The sequence below is a fragment of the Cucurbita pepo genome, chromosome LG18, assembly GCF_002806865.2.
Source record: "Cucurbita pepo subsp. pepo cultivar mu-cu-16 chromosome LG18, ASM280686v2, whole genome shotgun sequence".
Lineage (NCBI taxonomy): Eukaryota > Viridiplantae > Streptophyta > Magnoliopsida > Cucurbitales > Cucurbitaceae > Cucurbita > Cucurbita pepo.
Genome location: NC_036655.1, coordinates 657616 through 677495, shown reverse-complemented (window position 1 = coordinate 677495; position 19880 = coordinate 657616). Strand labels below are relative to the sequence as shown.

At 37.4% G+C, this 19880-nt stretch overlaps 2 protein-coding genes and 1 long non-coding RNA gene across 4 annotated transcripts in view; all 3 read left to right on the top strand.

Moving 5' to 3' along the window:
• Positions 1-236: 236 nt before the first annotated feature.
• On the top strand, positions 237-1646 carry LOC111780636. Its single transcript, XR_002812874.1, has 3 exons — positions 237-401; positions 789-962; positions 1153-1646. It is a non-coding gene; the product is annotated as an uncharacterized LOC111780636 (long non-coding RNA).
• Positions 1647-14838: 13192 nt separating this feature from the next.
• On the top strand, positions 14839-18355 carry LOC111780574 (calmodulin-binding protein 60 C-like). Of its 2 annotated transcripts, none has more exons than XM_023661008.1 (8): positions 14839-15104; positions 15826-15907; positions 15996-16057; positions 16765-17270; positions 17367-17530; positions 17617-17712; positions 17793-17880; positions 18020-18355. In XM_023661008.1, the coding sequence occupies exons 1-8, from the start codon at positions 15004-15006 to the stop codon at positions 18118-18120; spliced, it is 1200 nt and encodes a 399-aa protein (XP_023516776.1). In that variant the 5' UTR covers positions 14839-15003; the 3' UTR covers positions 18121-18355. The 2 variants fall into 2 exon arrangements, with proteins under 2 accessions (XP_023516776.1, XP_023516775.1); XM_023661007.1 differs by having other exon boundaries at positions 17793-17943.
• Positions 18356-19220: 865 nt separating this feature from the next.
• Positions 19221-19880, top strand: part of LOC111779670 — a 924-nt gene continuing 264 nt past the window's right edge. Inside the window, exons 1-4 of the mRNA XM_023659778.1 lie at positions 19221-19319; positions 19406-19501; positions 19582-19732; positions 19809-19880. The exon at positions 19809-19880 is cut by the window's right edge and continues 264 nt beyond it. Of these exons, the coding sequence (XP_023515546.1) occupies positions 19439-19501; positions 19582-19732; positions 19809-19880 (286 nt within the window). The 5' untranslated portion in view covers positions 19221-19319; positions 19406-19438. The remainder of the gene's footprint in view (positions 19320-19405; positions 19502-19581; positions 19733-19808) is intronic.

Sequence of the window (19880 nt, the reverse complement as noted above, 5' to 3'; positions counted from 1 at the left end):
TTATTAGAGGTCTTAGAGCGTGATTTTCACATCGGTATAGAAGAAAGAAATGCTCGGGATGCATCAAGGAACTTAGAAAAAATTATTAAAAAAAAAAATAATTTAATCAAAATTTGGATCAAAGTCAACCAGGGGCAAAAGGGTAATTTTGCCCCCACACACCAACTTGAGGGATCTGGATAGACCTCCAAGAAAAGAAAAAAAAAAAAAAAAAGAGAGAGAGAGAAAGAGAAAGGAGGAGTTAGGATTTGTAAGAAGAGGAAGAAGGAGGGAGAAACGCCTAAACCTGAACTGAAGCACACTCAATCTTACGTCTTCTACTAGAGCTACTCAGAGTATCAAGAGGAGTGGTCTGAGCCTTGGATCATTCGTTTGTGGCAAGAAACGGGCAAGAACGCGAGGTAAGTCTGCCGCCTCTTTTGTTTGAGATTTCACCATAGATTTGGGAGATTTAGATGACTTAGATCTTAATAATCTAGTTGCAATACCTTAGGTGAGGAGTCTTGCAAGTTTTGGGAGGAATCGCGGCCAAAGAATCCGTTGGAAAACAAAATCGAGAATTGTCCAACTTCGGTTAGAAATTGATTTTTTTTTTTTTACTTTATTTATTAAGAGATGTGAGTATCAAAAAAAATGCAAGAAAAATATATCTGGATAGGTGGACTTGAGATTTTACATTCTTGTGAAGGAATCCATTTAATTCGAGTTACGGATTGGAAGATAGAAAAATCCAAAATAAATAGGTTGATATAGAATTTGACTAGAATCTGAAAATTGGATGAACTCAGGCAATCGGCGACGGACACGCGGCCAACGAAGAGGGAGGGCACGCATCGAGCAACTGGTGGAGAGACGCGTCTGGCACCTTCGCTGACACACGTCCGACGGCTGACCCTAAAACCCAAACCGAAACCCACCGCCAGCCCTTGTACGACACATGTCACACCCAGAAAATTCGAGAGGTAAGTCTACGTCCGCTGGGGCTCGAAGCATGCCTCTGCCCGCGCGTACGTCTTGCGCGTGAAGCCCACGCATAGGGGAGTGTGCCGGCGCATAGGAGTTCCCCTGCAAGCGCGTGTAGGCGCATGAGTGCCTTGTTTTCACCATTTTTCATCTCAATTCCAGTGCTAATCCTATTTTACTCTGAACTAGGTCACTACATAGAAAATTCGTAATTTTCGGACTCCGTACGACTGTAAATCAAGCTTGGGAAGGCACGCGACATACTTGTAAGTAACTACACAGAATTAGGAAGTAATGCTTGTAGGGTGCGCTTGGTTTTACATGCATACTAGAGCAAATTACTCCTAGGTGGCTAGATCTGATAATCCTCTGTACTTTGGAAATTAAATATATATCTGTTGGACTTGCTGCCCTAATGAGATTTCATACTCGATGTTTGTATGCTTGCTGAACTATCTTATTGCTGCTTTTATCTGTTCATAATATGTTGGCAGACGAGGGAAATTGTGTATCTGTGCTCCGAGTGTTAATGGATATTATTGCCTCGTTGAGCTTGTATGACTATATGCATTGTTAATCATACATAAACTCTTGTTGAATGATTGTGTGAACATATGATATGAATGATAAGTTGTAGTGTTGTGTTATGCCTAGGTTGTACTCTTGCAGGGATTGAGAAGGGTTTAGATAGGGGATCCTCCTAATGTTACGGTCAGTGGTGTCGTGAGGGACGCATAGAGGGAGAGACCTTTTTAACCGTGGATTGTTATAGACTTAGAAGTCTTGAATGAGTGAATTTGGAAGTCAGGTTCCTAACTCAATAGTCTTAACTACCCTTGAGACATAGAGAACCACGTTAGGACCCTGAGGCGTAGAGAGATGACCTCTTAGCCGACAGTAGCTGGTATAGCGTTTGGGTATACTCCACTTCCCTTCCTACTCCGTGTGGTACTGTTGAGCTAGGCGAGACGCCAGCTAGGGAGGTGTTACTCTTCCCTTCCTACTCCGGTGTGGTACTGTCACGACCCGAATTTTGAGGCTTCGAAAAACTAAATTGTAATTAAATAGACGAAATCGAAAACAAACAAAAAGAAAAGAAAAGAAAATAAGAGTAAATAAAAGATAAAAAATATCATCTAATTAAAATAAAAGTTAGAAAAGTTTTGTTTCAAATTATTACAAAAGGAATTACAAATATAAAATGAAATACAAAAAATTCTACAAGACGGACAAGGGACTAACGCTCCGGAACGACACCCCTATGTAACAGTGCAGCTCTCGAACACCTCCCCACCTCGACCGATACCGGAAAAATAAAAGGGGAAATGGGGTGAGTATAAAAACATACTCATTAAGCAACCTACTTGTAGGCTCTTAATTGCATTCAAGTTTATGAGGGAACCACCAACTATGCTCTAGACCCTAGAGTCTCAGTACTATCAGTATACAATTCAGAGTGGAAGGACTTAACCTTTGAAGCGGTATTCAGCGTTTGAGGATGAGGTGCTCCTTCATAACTACATGTACCCCTCGTACAACCCAGCTAGAATTAGTCACTGCATGGTCAACGTCCTTCCACAGGACGAACTCATCATGCAGGGACTTTGACCCACCCCCATGATCAACATCTTACCATAAGACGAATTGTCACGACCCGATTTTCGAGGCTTCGAAGCTCGGACCATGACCCAAAAGACGAAATAAAAAACAAACAAAAAGAAAAGAAAAAAAAAAGAATAGTAAAATAAAAAGATGAAATCCAATAAAATTAAAATAGAAGAAAAGGGAGTGTAATTTTCAAATATTTCAAGAGAGGATTTAAATTTACAAAAAGAAAATGCAATACAATTATAAAAGGAATTTGCAAAAGACTCCAAAAGATCGAAAAGTGACTGACGCTCCGGAACATCTATGACCGCACAGCTCTCTAACGCTCCTCCACCTCGACCGACACCTGACAAAAAAGATAGAAAGGAATGAGTATAAAAATTATACTCAGTAAGCCACCTACTTGTAGGCTCTCTTCGCATTCTAACTTAACAGGTTCCCACGGTCTCCTAATTCGGTTCTAGGACATCTGGTTCTAATCTTAGTCCCTTGGAGCTTGCCCCTTGGGTTTCACCGATTCATCATCCTTTCATTAGACACCTAGAGGTTTCTTACGCCAAGCTGATATGGTCGGTATCTCTCTATGAGATGCTACATCTACGTGGCTATCTAGGACTACATAGTATCTAGCCTAGGGGTGTGCTGAATACCCCTAAGCCCATATAGTCCTCCTATGGGGGGCGCAACCCAACCCGTTCCCATGCAGCTAATGGGCTATACGACATGGGAACACATTTTCCATGCGAAATGGCTAAGAGTAGTGAGGACTGGTCAGGAACCCTTGGTCCTCCCATGAAGCTAAAGATACCGTTCTTACCCTAGAAATCTATGAACACTCCAGAGGTACCTTATTGTCGTGGTAATCCGCTAAGTTCCTAAGGGAAGGTTAAGTCTGGCTAGAGGAGCGACTTATCGCTCCTAACAGGAATTCCTTATGCTTATCATAGAAATGGGCCCTAGCAAATAACAGAGTATGCATGCAACCATCTTCTAACATCATAATATATAATTCATGCAAACTAGGCATGCCGGCTCAACGGGTCGATGGCCTCTATCAAGCACCCAGAACACGAAGTTCGCGCTCAATGGGGTGAACTAATCCATCAAGCACCCAGAACGCGGAATACACAATTCCAACATAAATTAAACGCATGCATACGTACGGCGGAAGCTTAAAGCATACAAGCAACACTCAGGCAATTCACCCAATACACTCATAACAATCAATCCGACTAATCTCATTCATGGAGAGATAACTCTAAGGCAAAGGTACTAGCATACATGCAATCCAAGCGAATCCTACAAGTATTTCTTCCTAAATACCGGGTGGTGACTTACTTTTTGACGCGTGCCCTTTCGCTAGCGCTCCTACACAAATAGCGTGTCCAAGAATACTGATTTTCCCCAATTAGGTCCTAAGTCACATAAAAATATGATTAGAATCAAAATCGGGATGAAAATCACGCAGACAAAAGTCGGACGGGCTGAAACTAACCCTCATATGCTCCCACACGCCGCCACACGTCCTCACGCGTCGGGAGAAGGTCTACTCGCGAGTACCACGCGTTCGCTCTCTACGTAGTCATAGTCCAGCGGCCTCGGTTCGGGTCGATGAGTCAGCAAGTTGGTTCGCTCGTATAGGCCGCAGCTGGTTTGGGGTTGAAGGCGACACGTGTCGCCTTTTCACCGGAGCTACGTAGCTCCGGCCGACGCTCGGCACGTGTCCCCTGCCTGCCCAGTCGCGTTTCGCCGCCCGCCGTCGAGACGTGGCTGTCGGAATTTCTTCTCTCTCCGTTCTTGGACGATTCTCGGGTTTCTGCCTTTGGATCGAGGTTTCAGCCAAACTTCTTCAAAGATCCTGTAGAGAGTTGTTCCTAGATGAATATATCAAGATTTCAGATCTTGATTCACAAAGGAAAACCGTAGATCTGAGAAAACGTTCAAGATCTTACCTCGCGAGTTCTTCTGATTTCTTGATGGAAAATGGGACTCCGGCCACCCACATTCTCTTTTCCCTTCCAAGAAAGGCTCCTTGCATCATGATCTTGACCGGAATAGACTCCGACGGTAGTTTTCGGTGAGTCTTCTGGCGGTTCATTCTTCCTTCTCTCTCTAGGTTCTCTCTAACCCCTTTCTCTCACTATTTCTTTTTTGCACGACTCTTGATAGGGTTTCATTTGGACCCGCGGTTGGAGGGGCAAACTTACCTATTTGCCCCTCTCTCGACTTTTTCTATTTTTCTTCCTTTTCTTTTTCTATTTCTTTTTCTCTTTCTTCGGGTATTACATGGATCCCCATGTAGAGTAGTCGATCTACGACTGAGTAACACTTCCCTAACAGGCATCTTACAAAGCTCAACAGTACCACACCGGAGTAGGAAGGGAAGAGTAACACCTCCCTAACTGGCGTCTCGCCTAGCTCAACGGTACCACACCGAAGTAAGAAGGGGAGGGTAACATCTCTCTAAGTATAGAGGACCATTAGATCTAGCCACCTAGGGAAAATTTACTCTAGCATGCATGAAAAACCAAGCGCACCCTACAAGTATTACTTCCTAAATCAGTGTGGTTATTTACAGGAATGAAGCGTACCCTTCGAAGCTTACTTTTCGGCTAATTGGGAGCTCCAAATTTCTTGGAAGTTCGCTGATAGGTCCTAAATCAAGTTAGACTTAGGTCAGTATCAAAACTAGGGGTGTACATTCAACCTGGCAACCCGATAACCCGGACCAACTCAACCTGAACTAAGGGTTGGGTTGGATTGGATTGTCTTTATGAGTTGGTTTGGGTTCATTTTTATCATAAACATGTCAATTTATCACATATGTTGTACCATAATATATTTCATATAATTTTCATATCATATCACTATATATATATATATATATATATATATATATATATCCGTCATTCACATGTCGAATCATATCATATCGTAAGCACTTCGTTGTCATATTGTTCCTTAACTTATCATACCTTAACATTCTTATACCTCTCACAGTCACATCGCTACATAAACGTATTTTAGTCATATCGTTACAGGAACGTATCCTAACGCTATCGTTCTATCAATCTATCATAATCATATCCCTTTCTACTCATAACCTAACCATATTCTTTTATCAATCTCTCATATCCATAGCAGTTCGATACGTAACCTAACCTTAACGTTTCATGAACATATCATACTCCTATCATTACATTATGTTTAGTGCATCCTTCTTATATCCTATCCCAAACATATCATTGAACACATCGTACCATAAATATTATCATACAATTCACATATTATATCATATCATATATATATATATCATATCATATCATAAACATATCGATCCATAAAAGATTCATAGATATCAATAAATATGACACGTGCCGAACCACAGGGCACGTGTCAACATCAAATATAATCATGCCAATAGCAAAGTCACGTACTTGATTAGTTTAGTTTTAGCATTTGAAGGACTCAAATTTGGATAGCACAAATCTGTGTTGGAAACTTTTCTGGCCACTTGAGATTTCTTTTCAATAATGAGTTAAAAATCAACCCGTTTCATTTAAAATTGAAAAATTACATTTTTGCCATTTTTGACTTCTCTATTATTTTGGGCGTTATTACAACAAACTCTCCACATATTTGTACAAAATAGTATGATATTATCTACTTTGGACATAAAAAGAATTTGAATCATTTGGTTAGGTCTCAATTATGGGAGATCGGGTCAGGCAACGGATGCAAGCTAGACTTTGAAGCACAAAATCTAAGATTGAATAAAAGAAGGAAAAATCAACGTGACAAATGAAGTGGAAGCCTTTATTTACCCCAACGAGAAAATACGAGTTTTTCTTGCTCCCTAGTCACGTTCCGATCTTAACATGTTGGGATCGAGTAAGTGCCCAATTTCCAACATCCCATGATTTACTATTGGAAATAGTTGTTCTTACTTATATACTATGTGTTTTTTCCTTTATCTAGAAAATGGGGACTCAATTAATATTATCAACTAATCATAATGGTTTGTTATTAGACCATGACATTTGATTCATCAAATACAGCATTATTGTATACTCTTTCATATGTATGGCGCAACTCAATCCAGCGGCATTTTCAACAACACTACCTTTGAACACAGTTTAGTCTCTCTCATACAACCATCTATTCGTCTAACTCTTATCTAGGTCAACTCCTCTTCACTAGAGCATACTGGATGTCGAATAGAGCTTCAACCACGACTATATCTTTTATAAGGCTCACCTTCTGAGTTTCTTTGCTAGTTCTTGTAGTAAGGCTCACCTTCTGAGTTTCTTTGACAAAGACAAGTGGAAGACTTTCTTTATGTGGTCAACATATCTTTTTCTTTTTCTTTATATAATTATCAAAGAGTGGCTCCAACGATCATGTTTGAACACCATTCCCACATGATGTTTGATCTTTGAATTTTGCACTTCAATGTCCAATTAGTTCAATTTATTCAAACATGTACCTTATCAACATAGTTTGAAAAAGTAAAATCAAGGCTACTTTTGTTTAATTAGATGAGTTTGTTGCTTCTACTTTTGTTTAATTAGATGAGTTTGTTGCTTCTTGAGTTAGAGATTGATTGATAGAACTTTTAATGTAAATTTTCCATTCAAGGTATAGTAATAACCTTAGATTAAATAGGTAAAATTTAGGGTCTTTACCGTTGGTATCAGAGACAGGTTCCAGACGATGTGCTAGCCTTCTCGCTATTCCCCGAAGGGGGGTAGACACGAGGCAGTGTGCCAGTAAGGACGCTGGGCCCCAAAGGGGGGTGGATTTGGGGGCGGTCCCACATCGATTGGAGGAAGGAAAGAGTGCCAACGAGGATGGTGGGCCCCGAATGGGGGTGGATTGTGATGTCCCCACATTGGTTGGGGAGGAGAACAAACCACCATTTATAAGGGTGTGGAAACCTTCCCCTAGCAGACGCGTTTTAAAGCCTTGAGGGGAAGCCCGAAAGGGAAAGCCCAAAGAAGACAATATCTGCCCGCGGTAGGTCTGGGTCATTACACACAAAATCCAAAATTAAAAAAAGAAAAAAAAGGAAAAATCAACATGGCGGATGGAAAGGAAGCCTTTATTTACCCCAACTAGTAAATAGGAGTTTCTTGCTCCATAGTCACACTATGGTCTCAACATGTTGAACTAAGGAAGTGTCTAATTTCCAACATCCCATGATTTACTATTGAATATAGTTGTTCTTACTTACTACGTGATCTTCCCTTTATCTAGAAAATGGAAGATTTTAGCCTCATTTCTAGCAACCCACCATTTTAAACACGGTCGAGTCTCTCCCTATACAGCTATCTATTCCGTAACTCTTATCTAGGTCAATTCCTATTCATTAGAGCATACTAGATGTCCAATAGAGCTTCAGTCATGGTTCCATGAATCTCTCCGAGTTTCTTTTCGAGATCTTGTATTTCTTTCTTCAAAGAATGTGAAAAGAATTCGAACATAAAAGAGATTTTAGGGTTTGGATCGGAAAGATGAACTTTTTAAAAGCTAAGACTTGATAAAGACAAGTGGAAGACTTACTTTATTTGGTCTACATGTCTTTTTCTTTTTCTTTATAAAATTATCAAAGAGTGGCTCAAGGATCATGTTTAAACACCATTCCCACATGATGTTTTATCTTTGAATTTCGCACTTCAATAATCAATTAGTTTAATGTATTCACACATGTACCTCATCATCATAGTTTGAAAAAGTAAAATCAAGGCTACTTTTTTTTCAATTATATGAGTTTGTTTCTTTTTTAGTTAGAGATTGATGATAGAACTTTTAAAGTTTAAAACTTGCATTAAATGTTGAAGACCGATGAAAGAAATACTTCTTATGTCATTCAACGGTGTTGATGACGCATTGAGCAGCAGTGACTCGCACGAGTCAAGTGAGAAGCACTTTCTCTCTCTCACTCTACTATCTAGTCTAATATGTAAGGTTTTGGCAACAAAAGTAGGGAAGAAAAACATCGAGAAAAAAACCTTGCTCCAACTACTTTTAGTGGTTGTAGGGATCGCTTCCTATGATCTTAGTTGGTTCGGCTATGACTAAACCGTCTCTTTGACTTCTTTATCCGTAGACTTTGGAACACATTTGGCACGTTGTGTTCTTTAAATGCTCTATTTAGCAATTTTTTAGATCACCCATCGACTCAAAACCAACTTCATTAATTTGTTCGATAAGAAGCTTTGACATGATCCGTGCCCATTTCATCATTTTATATATTTTGGTGGCATAGAAATATTTATGTGGGGGGAGACAAAAAAAAATATATGATATAATATTTTTTAAATGAGGGGATAGGTTTCATTAAGCCCATGGCCCATCTACTTTTAGGGACAGAGTCAAAACAGCAACAAGAAGAATTGAAACAAAAACAGTATGGGGCCATAACGTGGCACGGGTGGACCAATTAGAAAATGACACGTGACAATAATTATAAGGGTGTGGAAACCTCACTCTAGCAGACGCGTTTTAAAGCCTTGAGGGGAAGCTCGAAAGGGAAAGCTCAAAGAGGACAATATCTGCTAGCGGTGGATCTGGGTTGTTATAAATGATATCAAAGCCAGACACCGGACGATGTGCCAGCCTTCTCGCTCTTCCCCGAAGGGGGATAGACACGAGGTATGCCAGTAAAGACGCTGGGCCTGAAGGGGGGGTGGATTGTGATGTCTCGCATTGGTTGGGGAGAAGAACAAACCACCATTTATAAAGTTGTTGAAACCTTCCCCTACCAGACGCTTTGGATCTGGGCCGTTACAGTGAGAGTCTTTATTCTACATTGCTTATTCTATATTGCTACCCTTGTTACCCTTGTTCTAACTCAACCAACAAGCTCCCTACCCAAGGGTATATACTGTAAGTCGTTGTTATTTCTCTCTTGCTTGCTTATATAACGTCTCTTTCGAAAATCTCTCCCTGCCCTCGTTTTCTAAAACCTTCTCTTAAAACAAGGCCAGAGGCTCGAGCATACGTCGCTTGGCCGTAAGCAACGCAAGAACGAATTGGTTTAGCTTACTTGTCGTTGGAAAGTGAGTGTCGCACAATCGCAAGTCCACTGCCATTAAAAGTGCGATTGTGACAAGTGGCGCTAATCGTACTCTTTTTATATTGCTACACTTGTTCTAACTCAACCAACAAGTTAGTCGTGTAAAAATACTAACATTTTTCAAAATCTAAATGTATTATTAAAACTTTTGAAAGGTAATATTTTTTAAATAAAATATAAATTTTAGGTGTTTTTTTTAATTAATTTTGGCGTATATATATATATAACAAGAATAAAACATTGGGAAAATAAAAGGCATATTAATCATTGTTTACTAATTTCACACATGTTGTCGCTTTTATGTTTTTACGTCTTGAAACACTAAACTATTGAAACTATCAATTAAAAGTTTTAGTGGGAAATATAATAAAAATATATACATTATATTTATATATATTGATAAGTGGGATCCTAGCTTTTCATAAATGGTTGTTTGTTGTCTGTTTTTAGTCTGTGCTTAATTTGATGTATAGTACTTCTCTACACACGACCCATAGACACGCACATGAAACTCATCAAGCAGATTCATATACGTATCCCTAGGCTTGACTACAAGCTAGAGTACACTCATGTTGCAGAAAGTCACATAGGGAACAGAGCACGTATCATATCATGATGTACGCATCTGTATTAATCATAATAGAGAAGTATCTCGATACTCATGTCATACAACATGCATGAGGTTTCATAGTTTCAAATCGTGTTATATAATTATCATGCAAATCATACTTCCATTCCTTTCATGACATAATGTTCCTATGAGACATACATACGTATACTCGACATATCTATCATAGTTAACATACATAATTCATCGACATCCCTAAATATAACTAAATTTCGCCCACCACTAGCAAATATTGTCCTCTTTGGACTTTTTCTTACGGGCTTCCCTCAAGGTTTTGTAAACGCGTCAGCTAGGAGAAGGTTTCTATACCCTTATAAACGGTATTTTGTTCTATTCCCCAACCAATGTAGGATATCACATTCAAAATAGTTTTACCTTAGTTTTGGATGGAAACCGTTAGTATTTTGTTTCAAAAATATTTATGAACTTTTAATAGTGTTTCAAAAAATACCCTTAAACTTTAAAAAGTTTCATTAATACTCTTCTATTAAACATTTCTCTACTGTTAGTACTGTATGTTAAAAATATCAATGAAATTTTAAAAATAATATTAACGTCCTCTTAACTTTTTAATATTACTTTTGAAAGTTTCAAATGGATATGGAGGGTAAATGTGGTAAATGTATTTGTGAAAATAGATGAGCGGTGTAAAATGAGCTTAGTTCATGGTCTAGTAATTAGGGGTCGGCCTGAGATTGATTGAAAAGGCAGCCCAGAGTCCACTTTGAAATCGTCCGCCCTNACAATCCCTGATATTTTTCCCATAGATAACTGTTGGGTTATAATTGAATTTCAGTTCTTGATCGTACTTAATCCTAATTATAGATCGGTCATTTCTTTATTTGGTTGATTTTTAGCTGAATTGGTTGAATTGATTTAGTGACGACTTTAGCTATCCGCAGTCTGCTGGCCCTCCCCCCCGAGTATATGCTTCAACAGGAATTAAACAAGTCGATATCGTCACTATCATCAATATCGCCACTTGAGTGGAAGTTGGAAAAACCTAGGAAGATTGACAACATGTGAGTTGCCGAGCAGTAAAGGAAAGAAATGCTTTGTCGGTTGAAGGTGTTTTTCTCGGTCAGTCGAGGGAACAACCACAATGTTACGCCCCAAAATCGAACTTGGAAGAAAACGCAAGGCATTGGCGGTTTTTCCACCAAATTCAAGGATTTTGCCCTTTATCTTATCCTGTACCAGGATCGCTCTCACACCAGTAGTGTTCGTGATTTATTAAGATGAGAATAATTCAATATTATTTTTGTTTAGTCCTAACGTTAACCTACTTTATTTGATAAGTATGTGATGTTTATCCGACCCGAGTCAATTTTGAATATTGAAAAAACAATTAAAAGAAAAAATAAATTGTCAAATTGAGGTTGAAAAGTCAAAGGCTTACATGGGTGGCTTCAAACTTGTGTTACAAGGTGAGGAAAGTGGACGACTTTCTTTTGGGAAAAAAACAAAACGAAGCGTGGAACACACTTTCTTTTGTTGAAAATTGTAGTTGTCGAGTTGTAAGGATGTTCGAGGAAAAAAGAAGGTCGTTATAGATATCTAAAGCAGGGGTATGCATTGAACTCGAAAATTCGAACCGACCCAACTCGAATTATAGGGGTTGAGTTGGATTAGATAGCATCTCGGGTTAGGTTAGGTTAGGTTGGGTTAATTTTTTAGAATTGAATAGGTTTGGTTCGAGTTTCGAATTGACCCGAATCGAACAAAATCTTATAAAATATTTGTGGGTCGGGTGAAAATCGTTTATAATAGGAATAAACTAACAAGCAACTATCTAATCAACCTTTAGTATGGGTGGAAGGATGAATCTCTACGATGGTTTGATATTGTCGACTTTGATCATATGTTTTCATGACTTTGCTTCGGGTTTCCCCAAAAGGTCTCATTCCAATGAAGAGAGCATTCTTTGATTATAAATCTATGATCATTCCGTAAATTAGTCGATGTAGGACTTTCATCATCCAACAATTCTAAGTTCTAATTTAATGAAATATTCTTCTCTATATAGATCAATAAATTACCTACCGAACCTATGTGTTTATAAAATAACACAAACGAAATCATTACTTAATAAAATTTGTCATTCATTTTGATAAATTTTTTCCGATATTAGAGATGTAAATTTAAATTGTGGAGGCCTACTTCAAACATGGCAAGAAATCCTTGTTTAGACGGGAAATAAAAGAGAGTGGTGAGAGATTTCTTCTTCTTGGCTACACGGGGCAAGAGACCGTGATTATATTCTCTCTTCCTTACCTTACCCAATTTCCTACTCGTGCTGTGATTCCTATTGTAATGGATCAGATAATAATAATAATAATCTGCGGTCGTCGGCGAACGTCGGAGTTTTCGTTCTTACATGACCCACGAGCCTCGCCAAACTTCGGGGGTCACCACAACAATAGACCCCGACCCTCAGCCAAATTGCCTGCAAGGAAGTGAGAGTTTGAGGAAGAAACCGACGACGCTTCGGCTAAGCCAAACCATACGAAATCGACTTCAAAACCTCTGGTCTACACCACAAAAACAATCCCAAAGACCTTTACACACACCAAAGATAGATTTCGACATTGCTTACACGTCGTACACCGTCGGGGAAGGAAGACAGAACGTCGGGTTTTTAGACCCTCTCAGATCCGAGAGTGTTAGGCCCTTACGAACCAAACAAACACCATAAACGGGATTAGAGGAAGGAGGAGACTCAGAAATGGAGGAAAAAGGACGTCGAAACGACGTGATCAAGGAGAGAGAGAGAGTCGCCGGGGAAAACTCTCTGGTAATCGGGCGAGGAAGACGAAGTCCAACCCGATCTCCGACCAGCGATCCAAAACCCTCTCGACCCAACGATTCAACCATCGGCCCATCGAAACAAACCGTAGCCCAACAATAGAGTTCAGCCTAGCCTACCGCAACCAAAACCCTGCAGCCCATCACATCTCAGGATCATGGCACATGCATAAAATAGTTATTTTCCATTCGTAGTATAGGTTAGTATAGGTTGAATTTCATTTGCATTCATAGTATATGTTAGTATAGGTTGAATTCCCATTTGCATCGGTTAGTATAGGTTGAATTGTAATCACATTAATAAATCATAGGTTAGTATAAAACATTTATTTCAGAGTTGTTTTTCCTTTCTTTCCGTTGTATTCGTTTTCATGAAGTAATAAAAGACAAACTTATGTGACAACTACGATAAGAGCCCATCTAAAGTAAATTCAGCGTTTAAAGTATAGAAATAATTTTAGATTAAACAAGTAAAAATTTAGAGTCGTTACACCTATCCCATCCCCATTTATGTGAATATATAATAATAATTTTTTTTATAGAAATAAAAAACGAGGATAGAAAAAGTTCATCAATCTCCGATCCATCCCGTAGACATCTCGACATAGCAAAGGGTAAGCATAGCTAATATATCCCACTCCTATGTATGTATGTATGTATGTATGTATCGAACGTCTCCCATGTAGATACACAAAACTTGGGGAGGAAGTTTGTCTTAGGTCTTAGGTCTTAGGTTTTAGGTGGGACCCAACAAAATAAAGTTAAAAAAATAAATATAATAATGTTGAAATGGAATCTAATAGTTTTGAAAAAATATTGAATTCTTGCTATAAAAAATTTAAATACATAATTAATTCTTGTACTATTTAATTGGTTAAATTTTATTTTTATTAATGTTAAGTTAATTAACTCCAATAATTATCTAAAATTAATTATTGTAATAAAATTATTTGAATATAATTATCTCAAAACGTTTAACGAAAAAATTCCGAGATTTTAAAAATAATTGACCGTCAAAATTTGGATTTAATGTTTAATGGCCCATCAAAGTTTAAAATATATTCATAATTTGTCACTCGCTATCAGAAATAAAAAATACATATTGACAAAGTCTAGTTACAATATATTACACGACACGTATTATTCGTTAGGTGGGCTAACGATTAATTATGAACTAATTTGTAATTAAATATCAAATAAATTTAAACTAATGGTATAAAAAAAAAAAATATCCCGTTTGTTTTAAAAAATACCCATTAATTTTCAAAAAGTGTTTCAAAAATACACTCGAGGTTTTTAAAATTTCGTTAATATCCATAAATTAAAAAAAAAAAACACGTTTAAACTTTTTAAAAAAGATTCTAAAATATCTTTACGGTTAGTACACGTACCAAGAAATGACAACTAGTCATATACCCTGAGTTATATGATGTTTAAGCTGTCATATAACGTTAATATCCTCGCTCACGATTTCTAAGTTTTTTCTCGTAACGTGACTCGAGACCTGCACATACGTCGACGTCCAAATTTCTCAAGGCTGACTTGTTCGCTCGATTAGAATAAGTGTCACACAATCACTATCCCGCTGTTAGAAGAATTTTTTTATGTTTTAGAAAAGTAAATAGTGTTAGTGCTACTTTCAAAAATTTAAAACCGTGTAAGAATATTATTTTACAGTAGCCGAAAAGAGAAGACTGGTTTGTTCATATTGGGAGTCGTCTGAAAATTTCTCAACAATTTCTAAGCTTCCACTCTCTCTCTAGCTCTCTCTCTCTATCTCTCTCTAAACAAAGCTCTCTCTCTTTGTTATGGAAGATGTTGAGTTCATAAATCCCTCTTCTCCTCCTCTCTCTCCTTCTTTCACCACATCACTCCAAATTTCAGGGAGTGAGTATCAGTTTGAAGAGCCATAGATATCAAAATGGATGCCAAGGGCAAGGGCAGGGCCAAGGCCAAGGCCAAGATGCCTCCTAATGATGATCACAACCCTAACCCTAAGAGAACTCGTCCTTCTTCATCTCGGTTCGTTCTCTCTCTCTCTCAAAGTTCATCGATTCTAATGATTTGATTCAAGCTATAATTGTTTCTATCGTATTGGATTCTTTCTGGGTTTTGATTTTTTCGTGTTTGATTTTGTTCAGATCTCTCAAATTCTTGTTTTTGTTTTGAGATTCTTTTACTCTGTTCATATCATTCGATAATGTGATCAACCCGAATTTGAATTTTGATAATCCATCCGATCTATAACATATAAAGAATTTCAACCCACCACTACCCACCACTAAGAATCCATGTAATAATATTCCTTTATTGATTATTATTTATTATTTCTTGCTTTATATTTGCTTTTTCTATATCATTTGTGAACATTTTTTCAAAATGAAAAATAAAAAATAGGGACTTGACCCACGAACCAATTCGAAAATAGGGTTATAATTTAACGCTACACTACTTTTGTAGCTGAGGTTATTGATGAATTTTGACTCGTAAATGTTTGATATTTGAATTTTATGAAATTTTACCACGGTAACATGTACTGTGGATAAATATGATTTCTTTAAAATAATTAGAAAAATAAAAAGCATCCCGACAACCAGACTCGAAAATAGATATTTAGGTTGGATTGTGAATTCTATTCGAGTTGTTCGGGTCAAAAGATTTTTCAAACTCAATTTTTATTTATATTTTTTTCTGATTTTTCTAGCTTTTGAGGTTCTTGTCGGAATGTTTTTTTTTCTTATAGTACTAAAGCTGGAACTGTAGCTGAAGATGATCGTTCCCTGGTTGTATTTTTGTCTCGACTCCAACCTCTCTTGAGCGACTTGGTATTGTTTTTTATTGTTTCAAACATTTATGTTAAGATCCAAACATGAATATGAAACTCATCTCTGACATCCCTTCGATGTTTTTAAGGTACACAAGGAAGTGAAGAATGCACTTCAAACTCACGTTGATCCTCTTTTAAAATCACTGAGGTTCGTATTTTAAATTACATTCATTCTCGTTCATGTACTTTTTATTCGATTCAATTCTATTTTGTTAAATAAAATTTTACTCTAAGTGTTCGTGAAGTTTATAATTTAGTCGGTGAATTTTAGACACAATTTTATAAGACTTTTGTTATTAGTTTTCTGTGTACGATAATTGTGTTTGTTTTGTTAAGGATGTTTGTGTTACGTTATTATTTAACATAGGTATCATATTCATCCTTTTGTTATAGGCAAATATCTTGTATCCATTTATTTTTCTTTTGTATCATTTGTAATTTACCATAATTCTCTGTTATGTAAATGATTATAAACAGAGAACTTTCACTACCATTTACGTGGGGTGGTTTTAGTAAATATTTTCACTTTTGACATTCATTTGAAGCTTACCGAAACGAATAACTGAATTGGAAAGAAATGAAATAAATAACGTTTCTTTGTACTAAATTGCTTGTTGTAAGACGTACGACTGTTTTCCTAAATGTTCCAAGATTACTAACTTCTTAATGCATGATTGCTATATTCCATGATTTCAACGTGATGCTTAATGCTCGGTTTTAAACAAATCGAACTTATTGTCTGACAATTTAGTCTCTATTTGAGGAACACGACGTAATGTTATATATTCCTGTTACGAAAAACTATATTATTTTAAACTATGGTTTGGTTTGGTTTGGTCGGGTCGGGTCATATAGAGAGAGGAAAGAGATGGGAGAAGAAGCAATTGTTGAAGGAGGGATTGAGAAATTCAAGCTAGTTTTCTGCAACCAACCAGCCAACACTATCTTCACCAACAATGAAATCAAAGCAGAAAATGGTGAGGCTGTTAGGGTTGCAATTTATGATGCTACAACCAATGCCATAGTCCGCACGGGTCCTCTGTCATCGGTCCTGGTTGGGCTCGTCCTTCTCGACGGAGACTATGATGAAACTAATCGTAGTTTGAGTGAATTGAAGCGAAACATTTTATCCCCAAGAGATGGGAAAAGGCCTTTACTGGTTGGTGATGGTATCAAACTCATTTTGGAGAATGGGTTTGCTTCGATTAAGTGTGTCTGTATCACCGACAACTCGAGTTGGATGAAATCCAAGAAGTTTCGTTTGGGAGTGATGATTATTGATGAAAACATTCTTGCCATGTATCCGACCATTGGTGCTGCGGTGTCTCAACCTTTTAGGGCCATGGATCACCGTGGAGAAGGTAAACTCTGTCTGTCTATTTAATACTTTCGTACCGTTGAATGAATGAATGAATGAATGAATGAATGAATGATTCTTCTTCTTTACATGATTTCAGTGAACAAGAAGCATCATCCTCCGAGCATAGAAGATGAAGTTTGGCGATTAGAAGGGATAGGAAAAGATGGCGCATATCACAAAAACTTATCCTCCCATGGCATCAAGAATGTGGGCGCCTTTGTGCTGAAATACCAAGAAATAGGTCCAACCGCTCTAAAAAAGGTAGCCCAAGAAAATCAAAACCAAACCCTTTTCTTATCTCTTTCTATTTCAGTTATTCAAAACCAACAAAATAACATTTTGTGCAGCTGCTTGGTATCAAAGTTCCAAAGAAAACATGGATGATGATGGTTGCAAACGCTTTTGAGTGTCAAAGTTATCCCATATTCGAGCCATCCTCAGAGGTTACACACTCTCTTTGAACTTTTATTTCTGTATGCTGAAAAAGAGAGCTTTAAACCAAGTCGATGTTATATGAAAACAGGTATATTTGTCGTTAAATAATGTCTCGGGAGATGAAGCTTTCAACGAAGGCCTTGACATTCTTGAGCAAAATAATTTGGAGTATGCTGGTGAGAGTCCACGAATGTACTTAACTGAGGATGACTTTGGATATAGGCTTTTTGAGCTTGCTGGTACAGTGATTAACATTTTTAAAATTCAGGGTCGTTGTCTAAATACTTGTTAACACTGATATGATTTGAATCACAGGTTTGCCGTCATTGCTTACCAGTGAAGCTCCAGCTTCATATGACGCAGCTGCAGCCACAACTATGCAAGCACTCACACCCAACACGATCAACGACATTTGACAAAGTAAGTTTCCAAACTCAAATGATTCATACGAATCAATATCTTTTACCGTTCTATGCAACAATAACTTAAGTCAGACTCTTTCCTTTAGATTTGATATAAACTTCACCTTATTCGACATATACCTCTGGTATATGTAAAACATTTCGTATTGGTGGTTTGTTTTAATTAGTTGTCTGTTACTTATTTTCTCTATGATTCAGACATTTGCATCCTTAAATTCTGTCAACTATAATTCAGACAATGATTTTGGTTCATTTATTTGTGGATATCGTTTTTATTTTTTATTATTACCTATGGTTCATTTATTTGAGACAAAATATAAATTTTGTGGATATTTTTATTAATTAATCTTATTTTTAACAAATTTTAATTTGTGTGACTATTATAATATTAAATATATTTTCAATGCTCTAATTAATGGGTTGGAGGATATAGTTTTTATTAAATATAATAAAAACAAATAAACATGGGACTATGTTCTGTCAAACCTTAAATTAATATGTCTTTGTCGGTAAAGTAATTTAAAATAATAATATTTTTACACAACCAAAATATCAAAAATATTAATTATTCTTTTAGTTTAAAATAAATTGGTGGATAATGGAGAAAATTATTTTATTTTTCTCTTTTCCTTTTTTCGAAGAACCCATAATGGAGGAAGATTTGGGGAGTTGTAAAAAATTATAATTTGAGAGATTAATTATATAATATTAACTAAATTAAGATTAGATCAACATGTGATATGAAATTGTCACCCTTTCCGACATAAATAGGGTTTGGATGTGTGGTATTTTCCTATACACCCGACCCACACGTGTGAATGTGGTTCCATTAGGTGGGCTTGCACACCCCTTGGGCCTGCGTACCCCAAATCGACACAGGTGAACAAGTAGAGTATATTAGGGCACTTGAGAGAACCATGTCGAAGGAACTCGGCAAATGACCCCGTAACTTTGGGAGAATGGGTGCTCTCCTATCTTTTGATTAGGAAAGCGGCACATACCAGAGGGTAGCGACTGTTTATTAAACACACAGGACTCTGCTAAGGGGTAACACGATGTATAGAGTCTGACACCTACCTNAAGGGATAGGAAAAGATGGCGCATATCACAAAAACTTATCCTCCCATGGCATCAAGAATGTGGGCGCCTTTGTGCTGAAATACCAAGAAATAGGTCCAACCGCTCTAAAAAAGGTAGCCCAAGAAAATCAAAACCAAACCCTTTTCTTATCTCTTTCTATTTCAGTTATTCAAAACCAACAAAATAACATTTTGTGCAGCTGCTTGGTATCAAAGTTCCAAAGAAAACATGGATGATGATGGTTGCAAACGCTTTTGAGTGTCAAAGTTATCCCATATTCGAGCCATCCTCAGAGGTTACACACTCTCTTTGAACTTTTATTTCTGTATGCTGAAAAAGAGAGCTTTAAACCAAGTCGATGTTATATGAAAACAGGTATATTTGTCGTTAAATAATGTCTCGGGAGATGAAGCTTTCAACGAAGGCCTTGACATTCTTGAGCAAAATAATTTGGAGTATGCTGGTGAGAGTCCACGAATGTACTTAACTGAGGATGACTTTGGATATAGGCTTTTTGAGCTTGCTGGTACAGTGATTAACATTTTTAAAATTCAGGGTCGTTGTCTAAATACTTGTTAACACTGATATGATTTGAATCACAGGTTTGCCGTCATTGCTTACCAGTGAAGCTCCAGCTTCATATGACGCAGCTGCAGCCACAACTATGCAAGCAC